The sequence below is a fragment of the Balaenoptera musculus genome, chromosome 3, assembly GCF_009873245.2.
Source record: "Balaenoptera musculus isolate JJ_BM4_2016_0621 chromosome 3, mBalMus1.pri.v3, whole genome shotgun sequence".
In the NCBI taxonomy this organism is placed as follows: domain Eukaryota; kingdom Metazoa; phylum Chordata; class Mammalia; order Artiodactyla; family Balaenopteridae; genus Balaenoptera; species Balaenoptera musculus.
In genome coordinates, this window is record NC_045787.1 from 97,312,302 (window position 1) to 97,332,366 (window position 20,065).

General features: G+C 35.6%; 1 protein-coding gene and 1 pseudogene across 16 annotated transcripts in view; one reads left to right on the forward strand and one right to left on the reverse strand.

Moving 5' to 3' along the window:
- HSD17B4 (hydroxysteroid 17-beta dehydrogenase 4) overlaps positions 1-20,065 on the forward strand; it is a 191,163-nt gene that overhangs the window by 97,045 nt on the left and 74,053 nt on the right. For 14 of the 16 annotated variants that reach the window (XR_005019412.1, XR_005019413.1, XR_005019411.1 and 11 more), the window contains 5 exons: positions 2,845-2,914; positions 3,618-3,724; positions 5,215-5,301; positions 11,068-11,154; positions 12,158-12,296. Coding sequence is in view for 7 of the 16 variants with exons in the window: in XM_036848349.1 (XP_036704244.1) it covers positions 2,845-2,914; positions 3,618-3,724; positions 5,215-5,301; positions 11,068-11,154; positions 12,158-12,296 (490 nt within the window). In the remaining 9 variants the exon portion in view is untranslated. The remainder of the gene's footprint in view (positions 1-2,844; positions 2,915-3,617; positions 3,725-5,214; positions 5,302-11,067; positions 11,155-12,157; positions 12,297-20,065) is intronic. The other 2 variants (XM_036848350.1, XM_036848352.1) reach the window with 2 other exon arrangements.
- Positions 5,547-6,784, reverse strand: LOC118893127 (annotated as a pseudogene).

Below are 20,065 nucleotides of genomic sequence, written 5' to 3' on the forward strand. Positions count from 1 at the left end.
ATCTGTGTAGTTTTACTTGTTTTTCTTGTCGATCTGTTTGCTTTTTTAGGGGATGTGAGGATTTGGGAAGAACCAATTCCTGACCCTTTTTATTTAGCATTTGGTTTAACTTAATGTACACTTTAAAAAAAAATTTTACTTATTTATTTGGCTGCATTGGGTCTTAGTTGTGGCACGCAGGGTCTTCGTTGCGGCATGCGGAATCTTTCACTGAGGCACGTGGGCCCTCTAGTTGTGGCGCGCAGGCTCCAGAGTGTGTGGGTTCAGTAGTTACGGCACGTGGGCTCTCTAGTTGTGGTGCGCAGGCTCTAGAGGGTGTGCGCTCAGTAGTTGCGGCGCAAGGGCCTAGTTGCCCCTTGGCATGTGGGGTATTAGTTCCCTGACCAGGGATCAAACCCATGTCCCCTGCACTGGAAGGTGGATTCTTAACCACTGGACGACTAGGGAAGTCCCTAATGGTACACTTTAAATAAATAAAACTAAGAACTAATTTACTCATATATGGAAGATCCTCCCATTTACATTTAATACTCAAGTAAGACAATATAGAGCTATTTTTCTTAGTTTGTATGTGTGAATTTTAGTGATTTTTACATCTAGGCAGAAATGAAACAAAACAAAACATGAAGCTTTTTGCTTTTCTTCTGAAATATGAAAGTCCTTCAAGATATTCAGAAAATAAACCTTGATAGTGTTCTTTATTGTTTGGAGAATGGTCATTTTGCATTATGATTCAATTTAGTCAAACATCCAATCAGTTGACTTTAGTCATTTCTCATCATAGATCTTTTATGTCTTTGCTAATTCTGCCTTCTGTTGGAAGCAATGCTGTCATTGAAATAATATGAAAATTTTCATATTCCTTTAATATGATTTCTTTAGAAAAGTTGTTTCTTTTCATTTATAGGAATGATATCTGTGGGGTAAGAACACTGACACTAATCTTAAAAACTTGATTGTCTTATACTGTTGCTGAAATCTTTTAAATAATCATAATAGTTCACATTTATTGAGGTATTAATATTTATCAAGGATAATGCTCTGTAAGAGTTTGATTAGCCTCTCAGTTTTTTAAATGAGAAGGTTGAGGCTAGGGTGATAAAGAAAATTGCCCACTAATGGCAGAGCTGGATTTGAACCTAGGTCTGTCTGGTGCCAAAGCCCATGATCTATTATGTGTTTGACACCTTCCTCTTTGGGCCCTGAAATTCGTCATTCTTTTACCATTTGTATGCAACATGATGATGTATATTTGCCTAGTGTTTTATTTTTTTTAAAGTGCTTTCTAAAATTTATCATTTAATCTTCTACCATCTTATACAGAATCTTAAGTCACATCTATTTGATAATTGTTGATTTGATTTAATTATTTTTAGAAGCCATATAAAGGGAAAAAATACTGAGTCATTAAAAAAGTGAATAATTTAGAAAACTATCATATAGAGTGATGGGAAAGAGAAAGAGCTTATTAAAATTGTACAAAACATTAAAAAGTAAACAACATTTTCCTATGAATTATAGGAGATGTTATTTTCTGTAAATAAAATTTGTTAAAAAAGAATAATCAATAATTAAAAACAACAAAAACTCATTAAGAAAGTCAGGTATGCTGACTTGGCTAGTCTCTACACAACATTTTAATAGTCTTGGAAAGCTTAACCTAGCAATTGATAAGAGAGAAGTCTAGAGGCAGACCCAAAGTTAATACACAGATACATTAAATACTTACTGTTAGCTCTTTTGTGAATTTCTTCCCTTCAGTACTGAAAAGTACTCTCTCATTTGACCAATGCACAATTTAAATGCTGGGAAGTATGGTGACTTTTTTCCTATTGTTATCTATATCTTTCTGCTAATTCTGCCTTATCTAAGTACAGAAGTGATGTGAAGATCTGGAGTAAGCAGGAATATAATCTTAATGGCAAGTTATTAGTCTGTTTTTTTGCAGGATGAGCTGATCTCAGGATTTAGTATACCCAGTAGAATGAAGGTTTGTGAGAAGTGTGTGGTGTTTATATGTCTAGTATTGGGTTACAGGCTTCAATTTAAAACACCCCATTAAGAAAGTTGGCATAAATTTTGCTTGGTTAGAAGAGGCTATAAACAGTTACACCTTATCTTCATTGTGTTTTTTTTTTAGATGTTTATTTCTTTAATTTTTCAAAAATAATTAATTAATTTTTGGCTGCATTGGGTCTTCGTTGTTGTGCGCGGGCTTTCTCTAGTTGTGGCGAGCGGGGGTACTCTTCATTGTGGTGCACTGGCTTCTTATTGTGGTGGCTTCCCTTTGTTGCGGAGCGCGGGCTCTAGGGCATGCGGGCTTCAGTAGTTGGGGTGCTTGGGCTTCAGTAGTTGCGGCTCACGGGCTCTAGAGTGCAGGCTCAGTAGTTGTGGCACACAGGCTTAGTTGCTCTGAGGCATGTGGGATCTTCCTGGACCAGGGATCAAACCCGTGTCCCCTGCATTGACAGGTGGATTCTTAACCAGTGCGCCACTAGGGAAGCCCTTCATTGTGTTTTAATGAGAGTAGATTGATGGATTCCTTTTTGTGAATTTCTCCTTAGGCAGTGGTAACCAGTGTTGTTCCCAGATGTAGTTCTTGGTTCCCCTTCCTATTATTTGACAGTCCTCACCCCTTCTGATCTCAGTGGCAGGTGTTACAAAAAGCATTGGATTTACACTTAATCTTTTTTTGTTAGAAATAGTTATTTTTTAATCAAAGCTACTATTAGGTACATTATAATGCATTTCTTATGCAATAACCAGCCATATTTCCTGTTTTTATTTTAATGTACTCTAAGAAGGCACTGGGTGCTAGTTTCTTTTATAATTCTTTCTCCACAGGCTGCTTTGTACCGCCTAAGTGGAGACTGGAATCCCTTACACATTGATCCTGACTTTGCTAACTTAGCAGGTGAGTTGCTAATAATGTGAGCCAATGAAAATATTAGCTCAGTTATCTAAATAATACTTAAAGACGTTGCTACTTATGACTGGAAGTTTGAGTAACATTTAAAAAATAGCCCTCTCCTAATATGTTTATGCAAAGGACATGGAAAGGTGGGAAGTAGTGTTCAGAAAATGGTGTACGTGAAATTCAGATTATGGTGGAAGGTAGCTCCTGCTAGTGCAAGGTCTAGGATAGGACCATGGGGATGGGTATCTGAGTTATCATGAAGGTCAAGGCCATTGGAGGGGAGAGCAAAGAACTGAAAGGTTGAAGAAGGATCATCTACATACATGGATATTGAAATCACTGTGGATGATTTCATGGTTACAACCAAAGCTAAACAAAATAATTATTTGTGTCCCCAGATCTCTGACATTCCTTTCTTTTTTTTTTTTCTTTTTTTGTTTATTTCATAATTTTTTTCCCAGGAAGTATTATTTATAAAATATTTTCCATGTTTCTTAACACATTATTGACTGGAGACGTATTAACGCCATAGGCGTTAGTTTCTGCGAAAATCCCCCCAGTCAATAAGGTGTTAAAATAGATGGTATGATTCAGGCTAATGCAGTTTAAAAATGTATTTTTGAAGTCCTGAATGAACTGTTCTTGGTTTTTAAACATGAAATGTGCCTTTATCTAACTAAATTCTCTCTCTCATTTTTAGGTTTTGACAAGCCCATATTACATGGATTATGTACATTTGGATTTTCTGCCAGGCATGTTTTACAGCAGTTTGCAGATAATGACGTGTCAAGATTCAAAGCAATTAAGGTATGTGTAAATTATTAATAATTTAACTACTTGTTCCTTTTTAGTTTTAGAGGAGTCTTAGTGACTTCATTTAAAAATAGGTACTATACTGAAGTTATTATTTTTATTATTTCATTGACTTGGCAATCAGCAAGTTTTCTTTTCGTAGCTATAAATGCCTCTATTACACATGCATCATGAAGGATATTATATACAGTTATACTTTTAACAGATTGATTTGATTGTTTTATAAATTAATTAGGAGCATACATATATCAGCATATATGCCTTAACAAACTCGAGATTTACCTTTAAAAATTTATTTATTCATGTTTTACTGTTTTATAGTTTGCCTTAATTTAATTGAAAATGTTAAGTGGCTGCATTTGAACTCTAATAAACATGCACCTATATCAGTATGTTGGCTGCATATTGATTTTAGTTTTACACTTTTTTTTTTTGTGGTCACTGTAAATTTATTTATTTTTTGGCTGTATTGAGTCTTCCTTGCTGCGCGCAGGCTTTCTCTAGTTGTGGCGAGTGGGGGCTACTCTTCATTGTGGTGTGCGGGCTTCTCATTACGGTGGCTTCTTTTGCTGCGGAGCACAGGCTCTAGGAGTGCGGGCTTCAGTAGTTATAGCACGCGGGCTCAGTAGTTGTGGCTCGTGGGCTCTAGAGCACAGGCTCAGTAGTTGTGGCACACGGGCTTAGTTGCTCTGCAGCATGTGGGATCTTCCTGGACCAGGGCTTGAATCCATATCCCCTGCATTGGCAGGCGGATTCTTAACCACTGCACCGCCAGGGAAGCCCTAGTTTTGCACTTTTAAGTTGGCTTCAAGTTTTCATCCATTATAAATTGCAAAGAAAACTGACTCTGCACAGTTTTGCGTAAATCGAAAGACATACACTTAAAACAAAACAAAACAAAACTTTAAGGCAGTGTCAAATAGCTCCAAAAGCTTTTATCAGTTTGTGCTCCATGCAGCAGTGGAAATTTATTTTCTGATGTCTTGCCTTTGATAACACTGATTATTCTCATTATTATAACTATTTTATAGTTATTATTATAATTATTTAAAAAATCAGCCAATAATATGTACACAGAGCAAATAAAATAGTATAGAAAATTAGGAAATAAAAAATGTAATTATTCTGTCCTATACAACAACCCCAGGTCTTATTCCTCAGACTTAATTAGTGCCACTTTTAACTGCTTCTGTTAAGTTGTTCTGGTGGTTACCTATATAACTCTACTTAATATGATTATTCTTCTGTGTTTTGATTTGTCAAGATTAAACTATTTATTGATTCTATATTTTGAAAGACAAAGAATTAACTTTTACTAACTATATCTCTAATCTTATATTACTATTTTTATGAATTTAAGTATAGTCCAGTCTCTGTTTCTTCCTTTTATGCTCTCCAACTTTCCCCCCAAATACCACACCCCCGCAAAGTGGAAAAGTTTCATATTAAAACATTCTTAACCCTAAAACACATTTTTTTTAAAGGTTCGTTTTGCAAAACCAGTATATCCAGGACAAACTCTACAAACTGAGATGTGGAAGGAAGGAAATAGAATCCATTTCCAAACCAAGGTATGGATAATGTAGTTAGAGGTACATTGTTTCGTTACCCTCTTCACTGTATCCTATAATTATGTTCCATCCTAGCATTCTTTTGGTTAATATTATGGATATGAGATAAAACTTAGAAAGTTTTTTCTTAAAAATCAGTGGTAACTTTTAATTGAAAATAAGACGCCTCCGTACCTTGTTTTTTATTTTGTGTTTTTTTTGTTTTTTTTTTTTACAGTCCAGATCTTTTATTTTCTTTACCCCCATCATGCCATGAATTCATAGGGAATGGGCTCCAACTGTTCAGGCTCTTTTCCATTGGTTCTCATGAAGTGTGCTTCCCTGGGGGGAGCAGGCTGGCGCTTCAGCTGAACCCAAGTACCTTTCTCTTTGGCTTCCTTCTTTTTCTGATCATTTTCCTTCACTCGTTTCAGGAAGCTATCTCAGCTCTTAGAGTGCTTAACATGCTTGATACGCACATTAATTCTCTTGGCAAGAATCTTGCCCTTAACTTGTTTGTTTACAATGATGCCAACAGCATGCTGGGTAACACTGTAGACTCTCCCAGTTTTGCCATGGCAACATTTGTGGGGCATTCCTTTTTGAACAGTGCCCGTTCCCTTGATATCTACAATATCACCTTTCTTGTAGATTTGTATGTATGTGGCCAAAGGAGCAGCTCCATGTTTTCTAAAAGGCCTAGAGAACACGTAGCGGGTGCCCCTCCTCTTTCCCTTTGTGTTGGTCATTTTGACAAATTACTGGAGGTGGCGGTTCTGGCCGAAAAGAAGCTATTTTCTGTTTTTTATTCTCAGCTAAATTGGTGCCTGTCTACATAGCATTTCTGAAAACCCAACCAACCATATCTTTTTGGCTCAACCCATCATTCAAGTTGTTGTCAGAATATAATCTTCAGAAAATTAAAGGCATGACTCTCAGACAGATATAAAATGAAAATGTGACACAAATTAATATCTTATGTCACAGAGTCTGGGCTTAATTAATAGTAAGTAACAAGACAGAGTATATCTCCCTATAGAGTTAAGTAATTTTGGGGTGAGGCTGTTAGCAGTGCTCCAGTAAAATACTAAAAGGACATGCAATCAGCCTTTTATAAGTTTTTTACAGATTATTTTTGTTAATACAATTGACCAGGGTGATACTTTTTGGCCTGATCATTTGTACTACATTGATGGTATGTGTCGAGCAGTTTAAATACCACCACCAATGATAATAACAGCTTAAAGTTGTCGAGTACCTATAAGCAGGCTATCCCATTATTTCTACTATGTGTAACAGCTCTACATTTAATTTAGGAAAATCTAGGTTCAGGCGTCCTAAATAACTTGCTCATGGTCACATAGAAAGTGGTGGAGCTGGGATAGACACCCAGGTCTGCCTGGCTCAAGGCTTAGTTCCTAGGCCCTAACTTTTTTTTTTTTTTTTTTTTTTTACTGTATCATGATTTCTTTCATAAATATAAATAACTTTGCAGAACTCTTCTTTGTATGGCTGCCTTCTCCTTATTACTTCCTGCTGCTTGCAGTATCATTTTCCTGCTTCATGTATGCACACTATTTCATTTTTCAAATTTCTTTTGTCTTTTTGGCTTCAGTGGAAGCTCTACCTTTTCCTTAGAGGCAGTCCCTTACTACTCCCCTTTCCCTCATCCATACAAAAACACATACTGGCTTTCTCTGAAATCCTCCTACAATTAATGTTGGTGCCACATATTCTGGAACCCTCTTATTTTCTAATTATTTCACCTATGTTTATTTTATTTATTTATTTTTAACATCTTTATTGGCGTATAATTGCTTTACAATAGTGTGTTAGTTTCTGCTGTATAACAGTGAATCAGCTATACATAAATATATATCCCCATATACCCTCCCTCTTACGTCTCCCTCCCACCCTCCCTATCCCACCCCTCTAGGTGGTCACAAAGCACCGAGCTGATCTCCCTGTGCTATGTGGCTGCTTCCCACTAGCTATCTATTTTACATTTGGTAGTGTATATATGTCCATGCCACTCTCTCACTTCATCCCAGCTTACCCTTCCCCCTCCCCATGTCCTCAAGTCCATTCTCTAGTAGGTCTGCGTCTTTATCCCCGTCCTGCCTCTAGGTTCTTCAGGACCATTTCTTTTTTTTTTTTTTAGATCCCATATATATGTGTCAGCATACGGTATTTGTTTTTCTCTGACATACTTCACTCTGTATGACAGTCTCTAGGTCCATCCACCTCACTACAAATAACTCAATTTCATTTCTTTTTATGGCTGAGTAATATTCCATTGTATACATGTGGCACATCTTCTTTATCCATTCATCTGTTAATGGACACTTAGGTTGCTTCCATGTCCTGGCTATTGTAAATAGTGCTGCAGTGAACATTGTGGTACATGACTCTTTTTGAATTATGGTTTTCTCAGGGTATATGCCCAGTAGTGGGATCGCTGGGTCGTATGGTAGTTCTATTTTTAGTTTTTTAAGGAACCTCCATACTGTTCTCCATAGTGACTGTATCCATTTACATTCCCACCAACAGGACAAGAGGGTTCCCTTTTCTCCACACCCTCTCCAGCATTTATTGTTTGTAGATTTTTTGATGGTGGCCATTCTGACTGGTGTGAGGTGATACCTCACTGTAGTTTTGATTTGCATTTCTCTAATGATTAGTGATGTTGAGCATCCTTTCATGTGTTTGTTGGCAATCTGTATACTTTCTTTGGAGAAATGTCTATTTAGGTCTTCTGCCCATTTTTGGATTGGGTTGTTTGTTTTTTTGATGTTGAGCTGCATGAGCTGCCTGTATGCTTTGGAGATTAATCCTTTGTCAGTTGCTTCATTTGCAAATATTTTCTCCCATTCTGAGGTTTGTCTTTTCGTCTTGTTTATGGTTTCCTTTGCTGTGCAAAAGCTTTTAAGTTTCATTAGGTCCCATTTGTTTATTTTTGTTTTTATTTCCATTACTCTAGGAGGTGGGTCAAAAAGGATCTTGCTGTGATTTATGTCAAATAGTGTTCTGCCTATGTTTGCCTCTAAGAGTTGTATAGGTGTTTAATCCATTTTGAGTTTATTTTTGTGTATGGTGTTAGGGAGTGTTCTAATTTCATTCTTTTACATGTAGCTGTCCAGTTTTCCCAGCACCACTTATTGAAGAGGCTGTCTTTTCTCCATTGTATATTCTTGCCTCCTTTATCAAAGATAAGGTGACCATATGTGTGTGGGTTTGTCTCTGGGCTTTCTATCCTGTTCCATTGATCTATATTTCTGTTTTTGTGCCAGTACCATACTGTCTTGATTACTGTAGCTTTGTAGTATAGTCTGAAGTCAGGGAGCCTTATTCCTCCAGCTCCGTTTTTCTTTCTCAACATTGCTTTGGCTATTCAGGGTCTTTTGTGTTTCCATATAAATTGTGAAATTTTTTGTTCTAGTTCTGTGAAAAATGCCATTGGCAGTTTGATAGGAATTGCACTGAATCTGTAGATTGCTTTGGGTAGTATAGTCATTTTCACAATATACTGATTCTTCCAATCCAAGAACATGTTATATCTCTCCATCTGTTTGTATTATCTTTAATTTCTTTCATCAGTGTCCTGTAGTTTTCTGCATGCAGGTCTTGTGTCCCCTTAGGTAGGTTTATTCCTAGGTATTTTATTCTTTTTGTTGCAGTGGTAGATGGGAGTGTTTCCTTAATTTCTCTTTCAGATTTTTCATCATTAGTGTATAGGAATTCAAGAGATTTCTGTGCATTAATTTTATATCCTGCTACTTTACTAAATTCATTGATTAGCTCTAGTAGTTTTCTGGTAGCATCTTTGGGATTCTCTGTGTATAGTATCATGTCATCTGCAAACAGTGACAGTTTTACTTCTTCTTTTCTGATTTGGATTCCTTTTATTTCTTTTTCTTCTCTGATTGCTGTGGCTAAAACTTCCAAAACTATGTTGAATAATAGTGGTGAGAGTAGGCAACCTTGTCTTGTTCCTGATCTTAGTGGAACTGGTTTCATTTTTCCACCATTGAGAATGTTGTTGGCTGTGGGTTTGTCATATATGGCCTTTATTATGTTGAGGTAAGTTCCTTCTATGCCTAGTTTCTGGAGAATTTTTTTCATAAATGGGTGTTGAATTTTGTCACAAGCTTTTTCTTCATCTATTTAGATGATCATATGGTTTTTCTCCTTCAATTTGTTAATATGGTTTATCGCATTGATTGATTTGCATATATTGAAGAATCCTTGCATTACTGGGATAAACCCCACTTGATCGTGGTGTATTATCCTTTTAATGTGCTTTTGGATTCTGTATGCCAGTATTTTGTTGAGGATTTTTGCATCTGTGTTCATCAGTGATATTGGTCTGTTGTTTTCTTTGTTCGTGACATCTTTGTCTGGTTTTGGTATCAGGGTGATGGTGGCCTCATAGAATGAGTTTGGGAGTGTTCCTACCTCTGCTATATTTTGGAAGAGTTTGAGAAGGGTAGGTATTAGCTCTTCTCTAAATGTTTGATAGAATTCGCCTGTGAATCCATCTGGTCCTGGACTTTTGTTTGTTGGAAGATTTTTAGTCACAGTTTCAATTTCAGTGCTTGTGATTGGTCTGTTTATATTTTCTGTTCCTTTCTGGTTCAGTCTCAGGAGGTTGTGCTTTTCTAAGAATTTGTCCATTTCTTCCAGGTTGTCCATTTTATTGGCATATAGTTGCTTGTAGTAATCTCTCATGATCTTTTGTATTTCTGCAGTGTCAGTTGTTACATCTCCTTTTTCATTTCTGATTCTATTGATTTGAGTCTTCTCCCTTTTTTTCTTGATGAGTGTGGCTAGTGGTTTATCAATTTTGTTTATCTTCTCAAAGAACCAGCTTTTAGTTTCATTGATCTTTGCTATCATTTCCTTCATTTATTTTTCATTTATTTCTGATCTGATCTTTATGATTTCTTTCCTTCTGCTAACTTTGGGGGTTTTTTTTCTTCTTTTTCTAAGTGCTTTAGGTGTAATGTTAGGCTGTTCATTTGAGATTTTTCTTGTTTCTTGAGGTAGGATTGTTCGAAAGATCTTTTTTTCTGAAGTATAATGGGAAGTAGTCAAGGGAGAATGTCCTATACATTTGTAGCAATACCATACTTTTATGAAAGGTATACCACTGGAATAATTTTAGCTGAAGTATTAGGAATTAGAATTAGAGTTCCTTTAATATTTTATAAAAAGGCTATTTACGTATTACTTTATACTGTGTACACTTCCTTTTTGAAATAAGAGCTAGAATTATTTCTTTAAAAAGACTGTGGTCTGTTCCTACCCAATTTTATTCTATGTTAACCAAACAAATACACTTTACGTACCCCTACCTCATGTGGATTTTGTGCCATGCCTTTTACTATTTATAAGAATTAAGTGATTCTCACCCTGCCTCCCCATTACACATACTTATATTGGATAAAAAAAATCCCCCAAATACCAGTGCTCAGGGTCCACCCCAGACCATTTAAATTGGAATATTTGGAGATGGGAACTGGTCATAAATATTTTTTAAAAGGGCTCCAGTTGATTCTACACTTAGGGTTAATTAACACCTGTGTTAAATCAGTAAGCCTTCATGTTTATTTCTCTTGATATTTAATTTATGAACTGTTTATTTAATTTGGATTATTTTCTTTTTCATATGAAGAAAAATGTAAATTTCTTTTAAAAGACTTTATACTGTTTCACAATGAAATTGTATTTTCATTGGAATCATCAGAGTGAACTGGTTGTTTTTTTTTCCTCTTGTACCTTTATAAGATCCAAGGAACTGGAGACATCGTCATTTCAAATGCATATGTGGATCTTGTGCCAACAGCTGATGTTGTAGCTAAGACACCATCTGAGGTGGGTTATAACCACTGACATCCAAGTCATACCCTGACTTATGAATTTCAATTAAGACCACTTTAAGAATATTCAGTCTACTTTAGAAAATTAAGAGCTATGAAAGATTCTTAAATCTTGAACTGGAGAACATTAATTTAAAACTGTTTGGAGAAAAAGGAATATTTTGACAACTTATGAATTTTTTAAAAAACTTTTTTGTGGGGATACTAGGGTATCTTTCAAGAGAATATAAGTAATTTTCTAGTTTTAGAGTAACTAAATCAATTGTTTAATGAGAAATCTTAAACAGTATTTGGGAGAAGAATATATTAAAAATTTAAATATCCTATACCTTTTTCTTGATTTAAAGATTTATATAATGCTTTGAATGCAGATATAAAAACAGTAGCATGTATTATTTATTAAAACATTTGTATTATTCTGTATTAACATGCTGAGACTTTTAATAAAAATATTTATATTTTCTTTCTCCAAAATATTAACTTTGTAATGTCGAGGTTTTCAAACCCATGATCTGTCTTTCATTTGCCATATTATCATATAACTGAATGAAAATTAAAATCTCTTTACAAAGAATCTAAGATCAAAAACTTAAGAAATTTTAGAGCTAGAAGGAAATTCAAGCTTCATGTAATTTAGTCCTATTTTATGAACAAAGAAATGTGACCACAGTAGTTGATTGATTTGCCCAGTATCTTCCTGCTGAAGTTAGTTAGGATATAAGTTATCCAGTTAGTTCCTAGTCTACTTGTAAAATATTATTTCTGAATTTTGATAAAAGTAAAATTCTTTTATTAAGAGGACTGAGGTTCTGGATGACATAAATTAATATAAGGAAAGGTGTGAAAGAAACCTAGTGAGAAAAAACTAGTTTGCCTTATTTATGTGCAGGTTTTTTAAAAAAATCATGTTGTTGCACTTTTATTTTGTAATAGTTTTATCCCCTTGAGTCATTTTTACAGAACTTCTAAAATTAAATTAACTTTTCTCTTTTTGCTAGGGTAGGGAGCTTCAGAGTACCCTTGTGTTTGAGGAAATAGGTCGCCGCCTTCAGCATATAGGGGGAGAGGTGGTGAAGAAAGTAAATGCTGTGTTTGAGTGGCATATCACTAAAGGTGAAAATACTGCAGCTAAGTGGAGTAAGTCATGTTCCTGGCTCTATAATATTCTAAGATAACTCTTAGTCAATAGAGATAAAGTATCCGTGTTATAACTAAAGCCTGTCTCTTTGAAGGTAGGTAAATCTTGCCTTCTTCGGTAAGTTGTTTTTTTATGGGAAATAACGGGTTTCATGGCACCCAAAGCCATGCATGTTTTTTAGAGATGAAGGGAATCAGTTAAAATGAAAATATCTGTTTTAAAGATTTCATTGTAACACCTGAAATTAGTACTTTAAACAGTCACCTTAGCCGTATGCTTCTTTAACTAATCTTCAAAGTCCTCTTAAATGTGAAGAAAGTACATCAGGTTAAATGAAATATTTTAAAGTTTTGAGTAATTCTCATTACATTTTAACAGCTTTAAAAATATTTTCTTCATTCCCCCCAAATTAACATTTTGGATTATCACCTTAACTATCAGTATATAATCATAATTATTTTCTTCATCTATACAGATGGCAATCAAAGGTACTAATTTTATCTAATCTAGGGAAGTTATCTACTAGAGTGCCATGTTAGCAATCTGGCAAGGCATCCGATATAAGCCAAGTTGCTGCAGAGAGAAAGCAGTCACATTTCCATTCACTTCTGTGTTGCTCCAAAAGGACTCTGGTACCATTTTAAGAAGAAAGAGAAGATAAAAAGGGAAAGGGGTAAAAAAAATTCTACCATGTCTTTTGTATCTGTTGTGTAACTACATTCTTAATCATGGCACAAACTTTTCTGTGCTGTGGTCTCTTAAAAGATTGCAGTGTCCAATTTTAATTTAATTCTTAAAGTAAAATTGGGGAAGGTAAGATGAAATTACTAAAGATGAGTAAAAAAAATTTTCTAGATCAGAGAATTTTCTTCTTTTTCTGTCTGCATAATAAAAGCACTAGCACTTTTGTGGACTCACTTTGCTAATCAGCCAGGTCTGTTAGCAAGTTTTTAAGTATCCAGTGTCTATACGTCATGACAGAAAAATATGTGGCTTTATCAGATTTCACTGTGCTGCTTCTATATAGGTTAAAGGACAGGGAAGTGAGTATACGTCCATTCTCTTTCTTCAGCATCAGTCAATTATAGATTGAGAGGCCACTGCTTCTAACAATGAGAGTATCTTAGTTCAGTTTGCTATAACAAATATACTATAGACTGGATAGGTTAAACAACAGAAATGTATTTTCTCATAGTGTGGAGGCTGGAAGGTCCAGTGTGAGGGTGTCAGCATGTTTGGGCTCTAGGGAGAACCCTCTTTCTGGTTTGCAGATGACCACCTCCTTACTGTTTCCCCACAAGGCAGAGAGAAAGATCATCTCTCTCATGTCTCTTCCTCTAAGGACACTAACCCCATTATGGAGGCTCTACTCTCATGATCTCACCTAAACCTAATTACCTCCCAAAGGCCCCATTTCCAAATACCATCATTATTTGGAGACTAGGGCTTCAACGTATGGATTTTGGAGGGACACAAACATTTATTCCATAGCTGACCGCTATTCATATTTTGAATCATGAAGCATGCTATTAATGAACGCTGACCATCACTTCTTTACCTTTATATTATAAAGTGTTCTAGCCTTACTTTGATTGGTAGAATATTCTTTCTTTATAGAGTATTCTAACCTTAGGTTTATGTTATAGAGTATTCTGATCTCTAGAGCTGTTGGAGAAAAAGGGTGTATCAGTGAATGTTCACTGAAACTTCTTGATTTCTCATGTTTTTTGTCTTGAGGTCCCAAGGGACAGGATCCTTTCATTTGTAGTCAAGCAGCTGTGGTCCCTTGAATCTGTCTACTAATGTGGTACAGAGAGCATCCAGAATAGTTTTTAGCTCAAGGATTTTTCCCGTCCTTCATAACTGTGAAGTACAATGGGATCCTGTGTAGTTAAGGTTGGCCAAGAGCCCCTGGAATGCTGAGGGACTCCTGGAAGTGACCAGTGATTGGCTTACACTCCAGGACCATGTTAACTTTCAGGCCCATCCCAAACCTGGTTGTAATCCTTCTCTGGGGACTGTAGGCTAGTGTGAGATGTAGTATACTATGGTGGTACCTGAAAGCAAGGATTGTAGGCTGTGCTTCTGCAAGTCCCACAACTGATGGTATGAACCATCTTCACTCATTATTTGTATACCACATATCATGCAGATAATCTGTCTATACAGACTTTTTTTTAAAGGAAAAAATCTTTAGGTTTGGGATTTTACTTGCACAGTAGAAACTACTGTTTTGTAGATTTTCATTATTTTTATTCTGAGATTGCTATTTTAGAGTGCCTAAATACCTTGTAAATCAGACTGTTTTATTTCTCCTTACAATTAAAGATCACTGTAAATGCTCACTGAGACCAAAACAATTAAAATGTATCTCTAAATCAACTAAAACTTTTTGAGACCATCTTCTATTACATATTCCTAGGAAACATTTTGAAGTTTTGTTCAATTGATTTTGGTTTAATGTAAGCTTCTTTTTAACATAACAATTGCTATTCCTTTTAGGGAGTATATTTTCATTATATAAAATTTGGTATATAAGAAAGTATAGAGCAGAAAATAATGATATATAATCCCACTACCTACAGTTAACATTTTGATGTTTGTCCTTCTGGAAGACATTTGGGCTTATAGGAGGTTAATTCAGAAGGGGGTAAAGGAAGCCAAACATGTAATATGTATTTAGTTACCCAGAGTTCAAAGTGTCTATTTTTTTTTTCTAAAAAACTTCATAGATTAACAGTGATATGTAGGTATCATCACTTTCTTTCTACTTTCTGTCCTTCCTTCTTTCTATCTATTCATGATGGAATTCAGCCTTTTCCCCTATAGATGAAACTGTATTAGGAGTTGAGTTATAAATATAAAACACAGGATTTTTGAAGATACTGGTGAAGGAAAGGAATGCGATCTATAAGAGAGAAAACGTGCTAGAATTATGTGTCTCACAGTTGTCAGAAAAGAACTCTGTAGAGATTTGTGAAGTATACAAGTGATTCACTCTGGCAAATAGTGTAATTTCCTTCAATATAGTGTCAATAACCAACTAAGATTTTCTCCTTATCTTAGTATCACTTTCCTTGTAGAAAGTATTAGAAAATGTGCTTATATTTAATAATTACCTTTAATTAACCTAGGCAAAGGGTTTTTTCTTGTATTTTCACCGGAAAAAAAGGGAATGTTAGAAACCTGTTAATAACTACTTGTAATTGATGCTTGTGGCTTTTGTTTGTTTTATCATCTCTTCTTCAGGTCCAAATTTATCACAGCTAACAGTCAAATTGGATCTTGAAGCTTTCTCTGAAAGGGTTCATCATTATCTTTGGTTATCTGCCTGTCTTTTATTTGATCTGATTCTCAGCTGTGTAACTTTTTTCAATTCTGGTTGTTTTCTCACCATCTTTGTGTCACTGAGCTAAATCAGAGTAGCTGGCAGCAATAGAAAGTATCTAGGTGTTTTGGCTTATGATATTTTAGAAGATGATTCCATGTTGGTATCTCTCTTTTGCATCTTGGTGCTTAATGGCATAAAATAGATGATTTAATGGTCTGACTTAGGGAATACCTAATTTTTTTTTTTTTTACAAGCAGTTTTAAAAATGTTTTGCTGAACAGTTAATCACCAAATTCTTGGTATTTTAAATTGCTGTTAGTTGTCCCAGTCATGTTTGCATTATGGCAGATCCAAACCTGTGTACAGAGAACAGGCTCAGCTCCTTAGTTCACCTACGGAACTGGAGTTACACAAGTGACAGGCCTTGAGCAAGTCTAGGAACCAAGGGGTTTGGGCTCAGTGGCCTGGAAGATGCATGTCAAACCAAGGATCCTGGACCGTGCCCATCTTCCCTGCTCCTTCCCCTATCTTGCCATCCAAACAACACCAACAATGAATCTCTGGGCAGAATGTGTGTCTATGTCGGGATTTTTAAAAACTAAATTAGTGTGAGTCTAGAGAGAATGGGGAGAGTTCTGGTATCAGTGTTGGTTTTGGCTGTGGAGGAGGAGGAGTCTTAGCTATGTCTTTCGAGGTTAGGCCTCTCTGAGGCCTGTCGTGCTTGATCATCTAGGAGCAGGAGGACTGCCTGGGCGAGGTCCCTTCCTCTTCTCTGGGGAACAGGAGTGTGTAATGGAGAGATGTAGGCCCTTGACATGCATAAGAAACCAGAGGGTGGGCCTCAGTGAGGTGCTTTTGGGAAGGAAGCCCAGATCTTGGAATGCTCACTTGCACCTTCTTATCCATACTGATGTGCAAAATATTAATGAAATAAAAAAGAATCAGAAAGGGAGACATTGTAGACTTCTTCAGCTGTTTTGGGAGCTGAAATCAGAACATTGTAGCAAGGTCATCCTGTTGAGTAAAATCTATAACACTATCTATTATTTATTATAAAATAAAAATTTTTTATTGAGGTATAGTTGATGTACAATATTGTATAAATTTCAGGTGTACCACATAGTGATTCACAATTTTTAAAGGTTATATTTCATTTATAGTTATTATAAAATATATTTCCTGTGTTGTACAATCTATACAATAGATATATAGCTTATCGGTTTATCTATTGATTTATTTATTTAACACATGACATCCCTAGGTTAGTTTGTTTATTGGATCTATACTTTTTTTTTTAATTGACATACAGTTAATTTACAATGTTGTGTTAGTTTCTGGTGTACAGCAAAGTGATTCAGTTATATATATGCACATATACATATGTATATACACATATATATATTCTTTTCATATTCTTTTTCATTATAGCTTATTACAAGATACAGAATACAGTTCCCTGTGCAAAAGAGTAGGACCTGTTGTTTACCTATTTTATATATATTAGTTTGTATCTGGTAATCCCAAGCTCCTAATTTATCCCCTCCCCTCTTCCCCCTCTGGTAACTATAAGTTTGTTTTCTGTCTGTGAGTCTGTTTCTGTTTTGTAAATAAGTTCATATTTTGGATTCCACATATAAGTGATATCATACGATATTTGTCTTTCTCTGTTTGACTTACTTCAATTAGTATGATATTCTCTAGGCCCATCTATGTTGCTGCAAATGGCATTATTTCATTCTTATGGCTGAGTAGTAGTCTGGTGTGTGTGTGTGTGTGTGTGTGTGTATGTGTGTATATACACACACATACACACACCAAATCTTCTTTATCCATTCATCTGTTGATGGACATTTAGGTTGCTTCCATGTCTTGTCTATTGTAAATAGTGCTGCTATGAATATTGGGGGTGCATGTATCTTTTCCAGTTAGAATTTTCTTTGGCATTATGCCCAGGAGTGGGATTGCTGGATCATATGGTAACTCTATTTTTGTTTTTTTAAGGAGCCTCCATACTGTTCTCCATAGTGGCTGCACCATTTTACATTCCCACCAACAGTGTAGAAGGGTTCCTTTTTCTCCACATCCTCTCCAGCATTTATTATTTGTAGACTTTTTGATGATTGCCATTCTGACTGGTGTGAGGTGATACCTCACTGTAGTTTTGATTTGCATTTCTCTAGTAATTAGCAGTGTTGAGCAACTTTTCATGTGCTTATTGGCCATCTGTATGTCTTCTTTGGAGAAATGTCTATTTAGGTCTTATGCCCATTTTTTTGATTTTTTTTTTTTGACATTGAATTGTATGAGCTGTTTGTATATTTTGGAAATTAAGCCCTGTCTGTCGCATTGTTTGCAAATATTTTCTCCCAGTTTGGAGGTTATCTTTTCATTTTGTTTATGGTTTTCTTTGCTGTGCAAAAGCTTATAAGGTTGATTAGGTTCCATGTATTTATTTTTCCTTTTATTTCTTTTCCCTTGGGAAACTGACCTAAGAAAACATTGGTACGATTTATGTCAGAGAATGTTTTGCCTGTGCTCTCTTCTAAGAGTTTTCTGGTGTCATGTCTTTTTTTTTTTTTTTTCCACAGACACACACTGTATTTTATTTTTACAAGATGGTGTCATGTCTTATACTTAAGTCTTTAAGCCATTTTGAGTTGATTTTTGCGTATGGTGTGAGGGTGTGTTCTAACTTCATTGATTTACATGCAGCTGTCCAGCTTTCCCAACACCACTTGCTGAAGAGACTGTCTTTTCTCCATTGTATATTTTTGCCTCCTTCGTCAAAGATTAATTGACCGTAGATGTGTGGGTTTATTTCTGAGCTCTCTTCTGTTCCATTGATCCATATGTCTGTTTTTGTACCAGTACCATGCCGTTTTGATTACTGTAGCTTTATAGTGTTGTCTGAAGTCTGGGAGGGTTATGCCTCCTGCTTTGTTCTTTTTCCTCAGGATTGCTTTGGCAATTCTGGGTCTTTTATGGTTCCATATAAATTTTAGAATTATTTGTTCTAGTTTTGTGAAAAATGTCATGGGTAATTTGATAGGGATTGATTAAATCTGTAAATTGCTTTGGGTAGTATGGCCATTTTAACAATATTAATTCTTCCAATCCAAGAGCATGGGATATCTTTCCATTTCTTTAAATCATCTTCCATTTCCTTTATCAGTGTTTTACAGTTCTCAGTATATGAGCCTTTTACCTCCTTGGTCAGGTTTATTCCTAAGTTTTTTATTTTTTTGATATGATTTTAAAAAGGATTGTTTTTTTTACTTTCCCTTTCTGATATTTCATTGTTAGTGTAAAGAAATGCAACTGATTTCTGTATGTTAATCTTGTATCCTGCTACCTTGCTGAATTTGTTTATCAGTTCTAGTAGTTTTTGTGTGGAATTTTTAGGGTTTTCTGTATTTAGTATCATGTCATCTGCATATAATGACAATTTTACCTCTTCCCTTCTAATGTGGATACCTTTTATTTCTTTTTCTTGTCTGAATGCTGAGTAGACTTCCAGTACTATGTTGAATAGGAGTGGGCATCCTTGTCTTGTTCCAGATTTTAGCAGGAAGGCTTTCAGCTATTCACCATTGAATATTATGTTGGCTGTGGGTTTGTCATAAGTAGCTTTTATTAAGTTGAGGTATGTTCCTTGTATACCCACTTTGGTAAGAGTGTTGTAATTTGTAAGGTATATATTCTAAAACCTTCAAAGATCTCTAAGTCCAAATGTATGTTCTCATCTAACACCTTTCCCTCCCCCATTAAATTCTGTAAAGTATAACTGAAATTTTTTGGACTTTTTCAGTGCATTAATGATTATATAAATACTGAGCTAAAATAATTCATAAAGCTTTTAAAATACATTCCACCACGAAAAGAAAATACATATAGCTTGTTTCTTCATTTCATTTAGATTACCCGTGACCTGACAGGTATCTGTAAACCTAAGGTGATGGTGGTGGATGACGATCCTTCCGCAGGAGCCATTTGTAGACCATGACTTGAGCCACTGTGGAATGGGGAGTTTCACTCCTTTACCCCAAATTTCTGTATTCTTGCTAAGAACGTTCCCCCTTTTTAGCCCTCTTTTCTTTTACCAGCACTAGTTATTAGCTTTCCACAGAAAAAAAGTTTTATTGCTTCATAAGAGTCAGTGCTGTGAAGCAGCACGTAAAACCAAGTGAGTGAGAGGGCAGGCAGACAGCCCTTCATTAGAAGGGCCTTCATTAGCTAACAGACTTATTCCACACTGAAGTATTAAGATGCGTGAGTCCAGTTTTATTCCTGAGCAAGACTAGTACATGTAGTGGTCCTTACACTTAATTGTGAAGAATTAAAATCATGTCTGTTGAATGCCAGAGGTTTGCTTTTCTTTAGTCTTTCCTTTCTGCTCTCTGACCCCCTCCCCTTATTCTCTCCCTGCTCCCTCCCTGC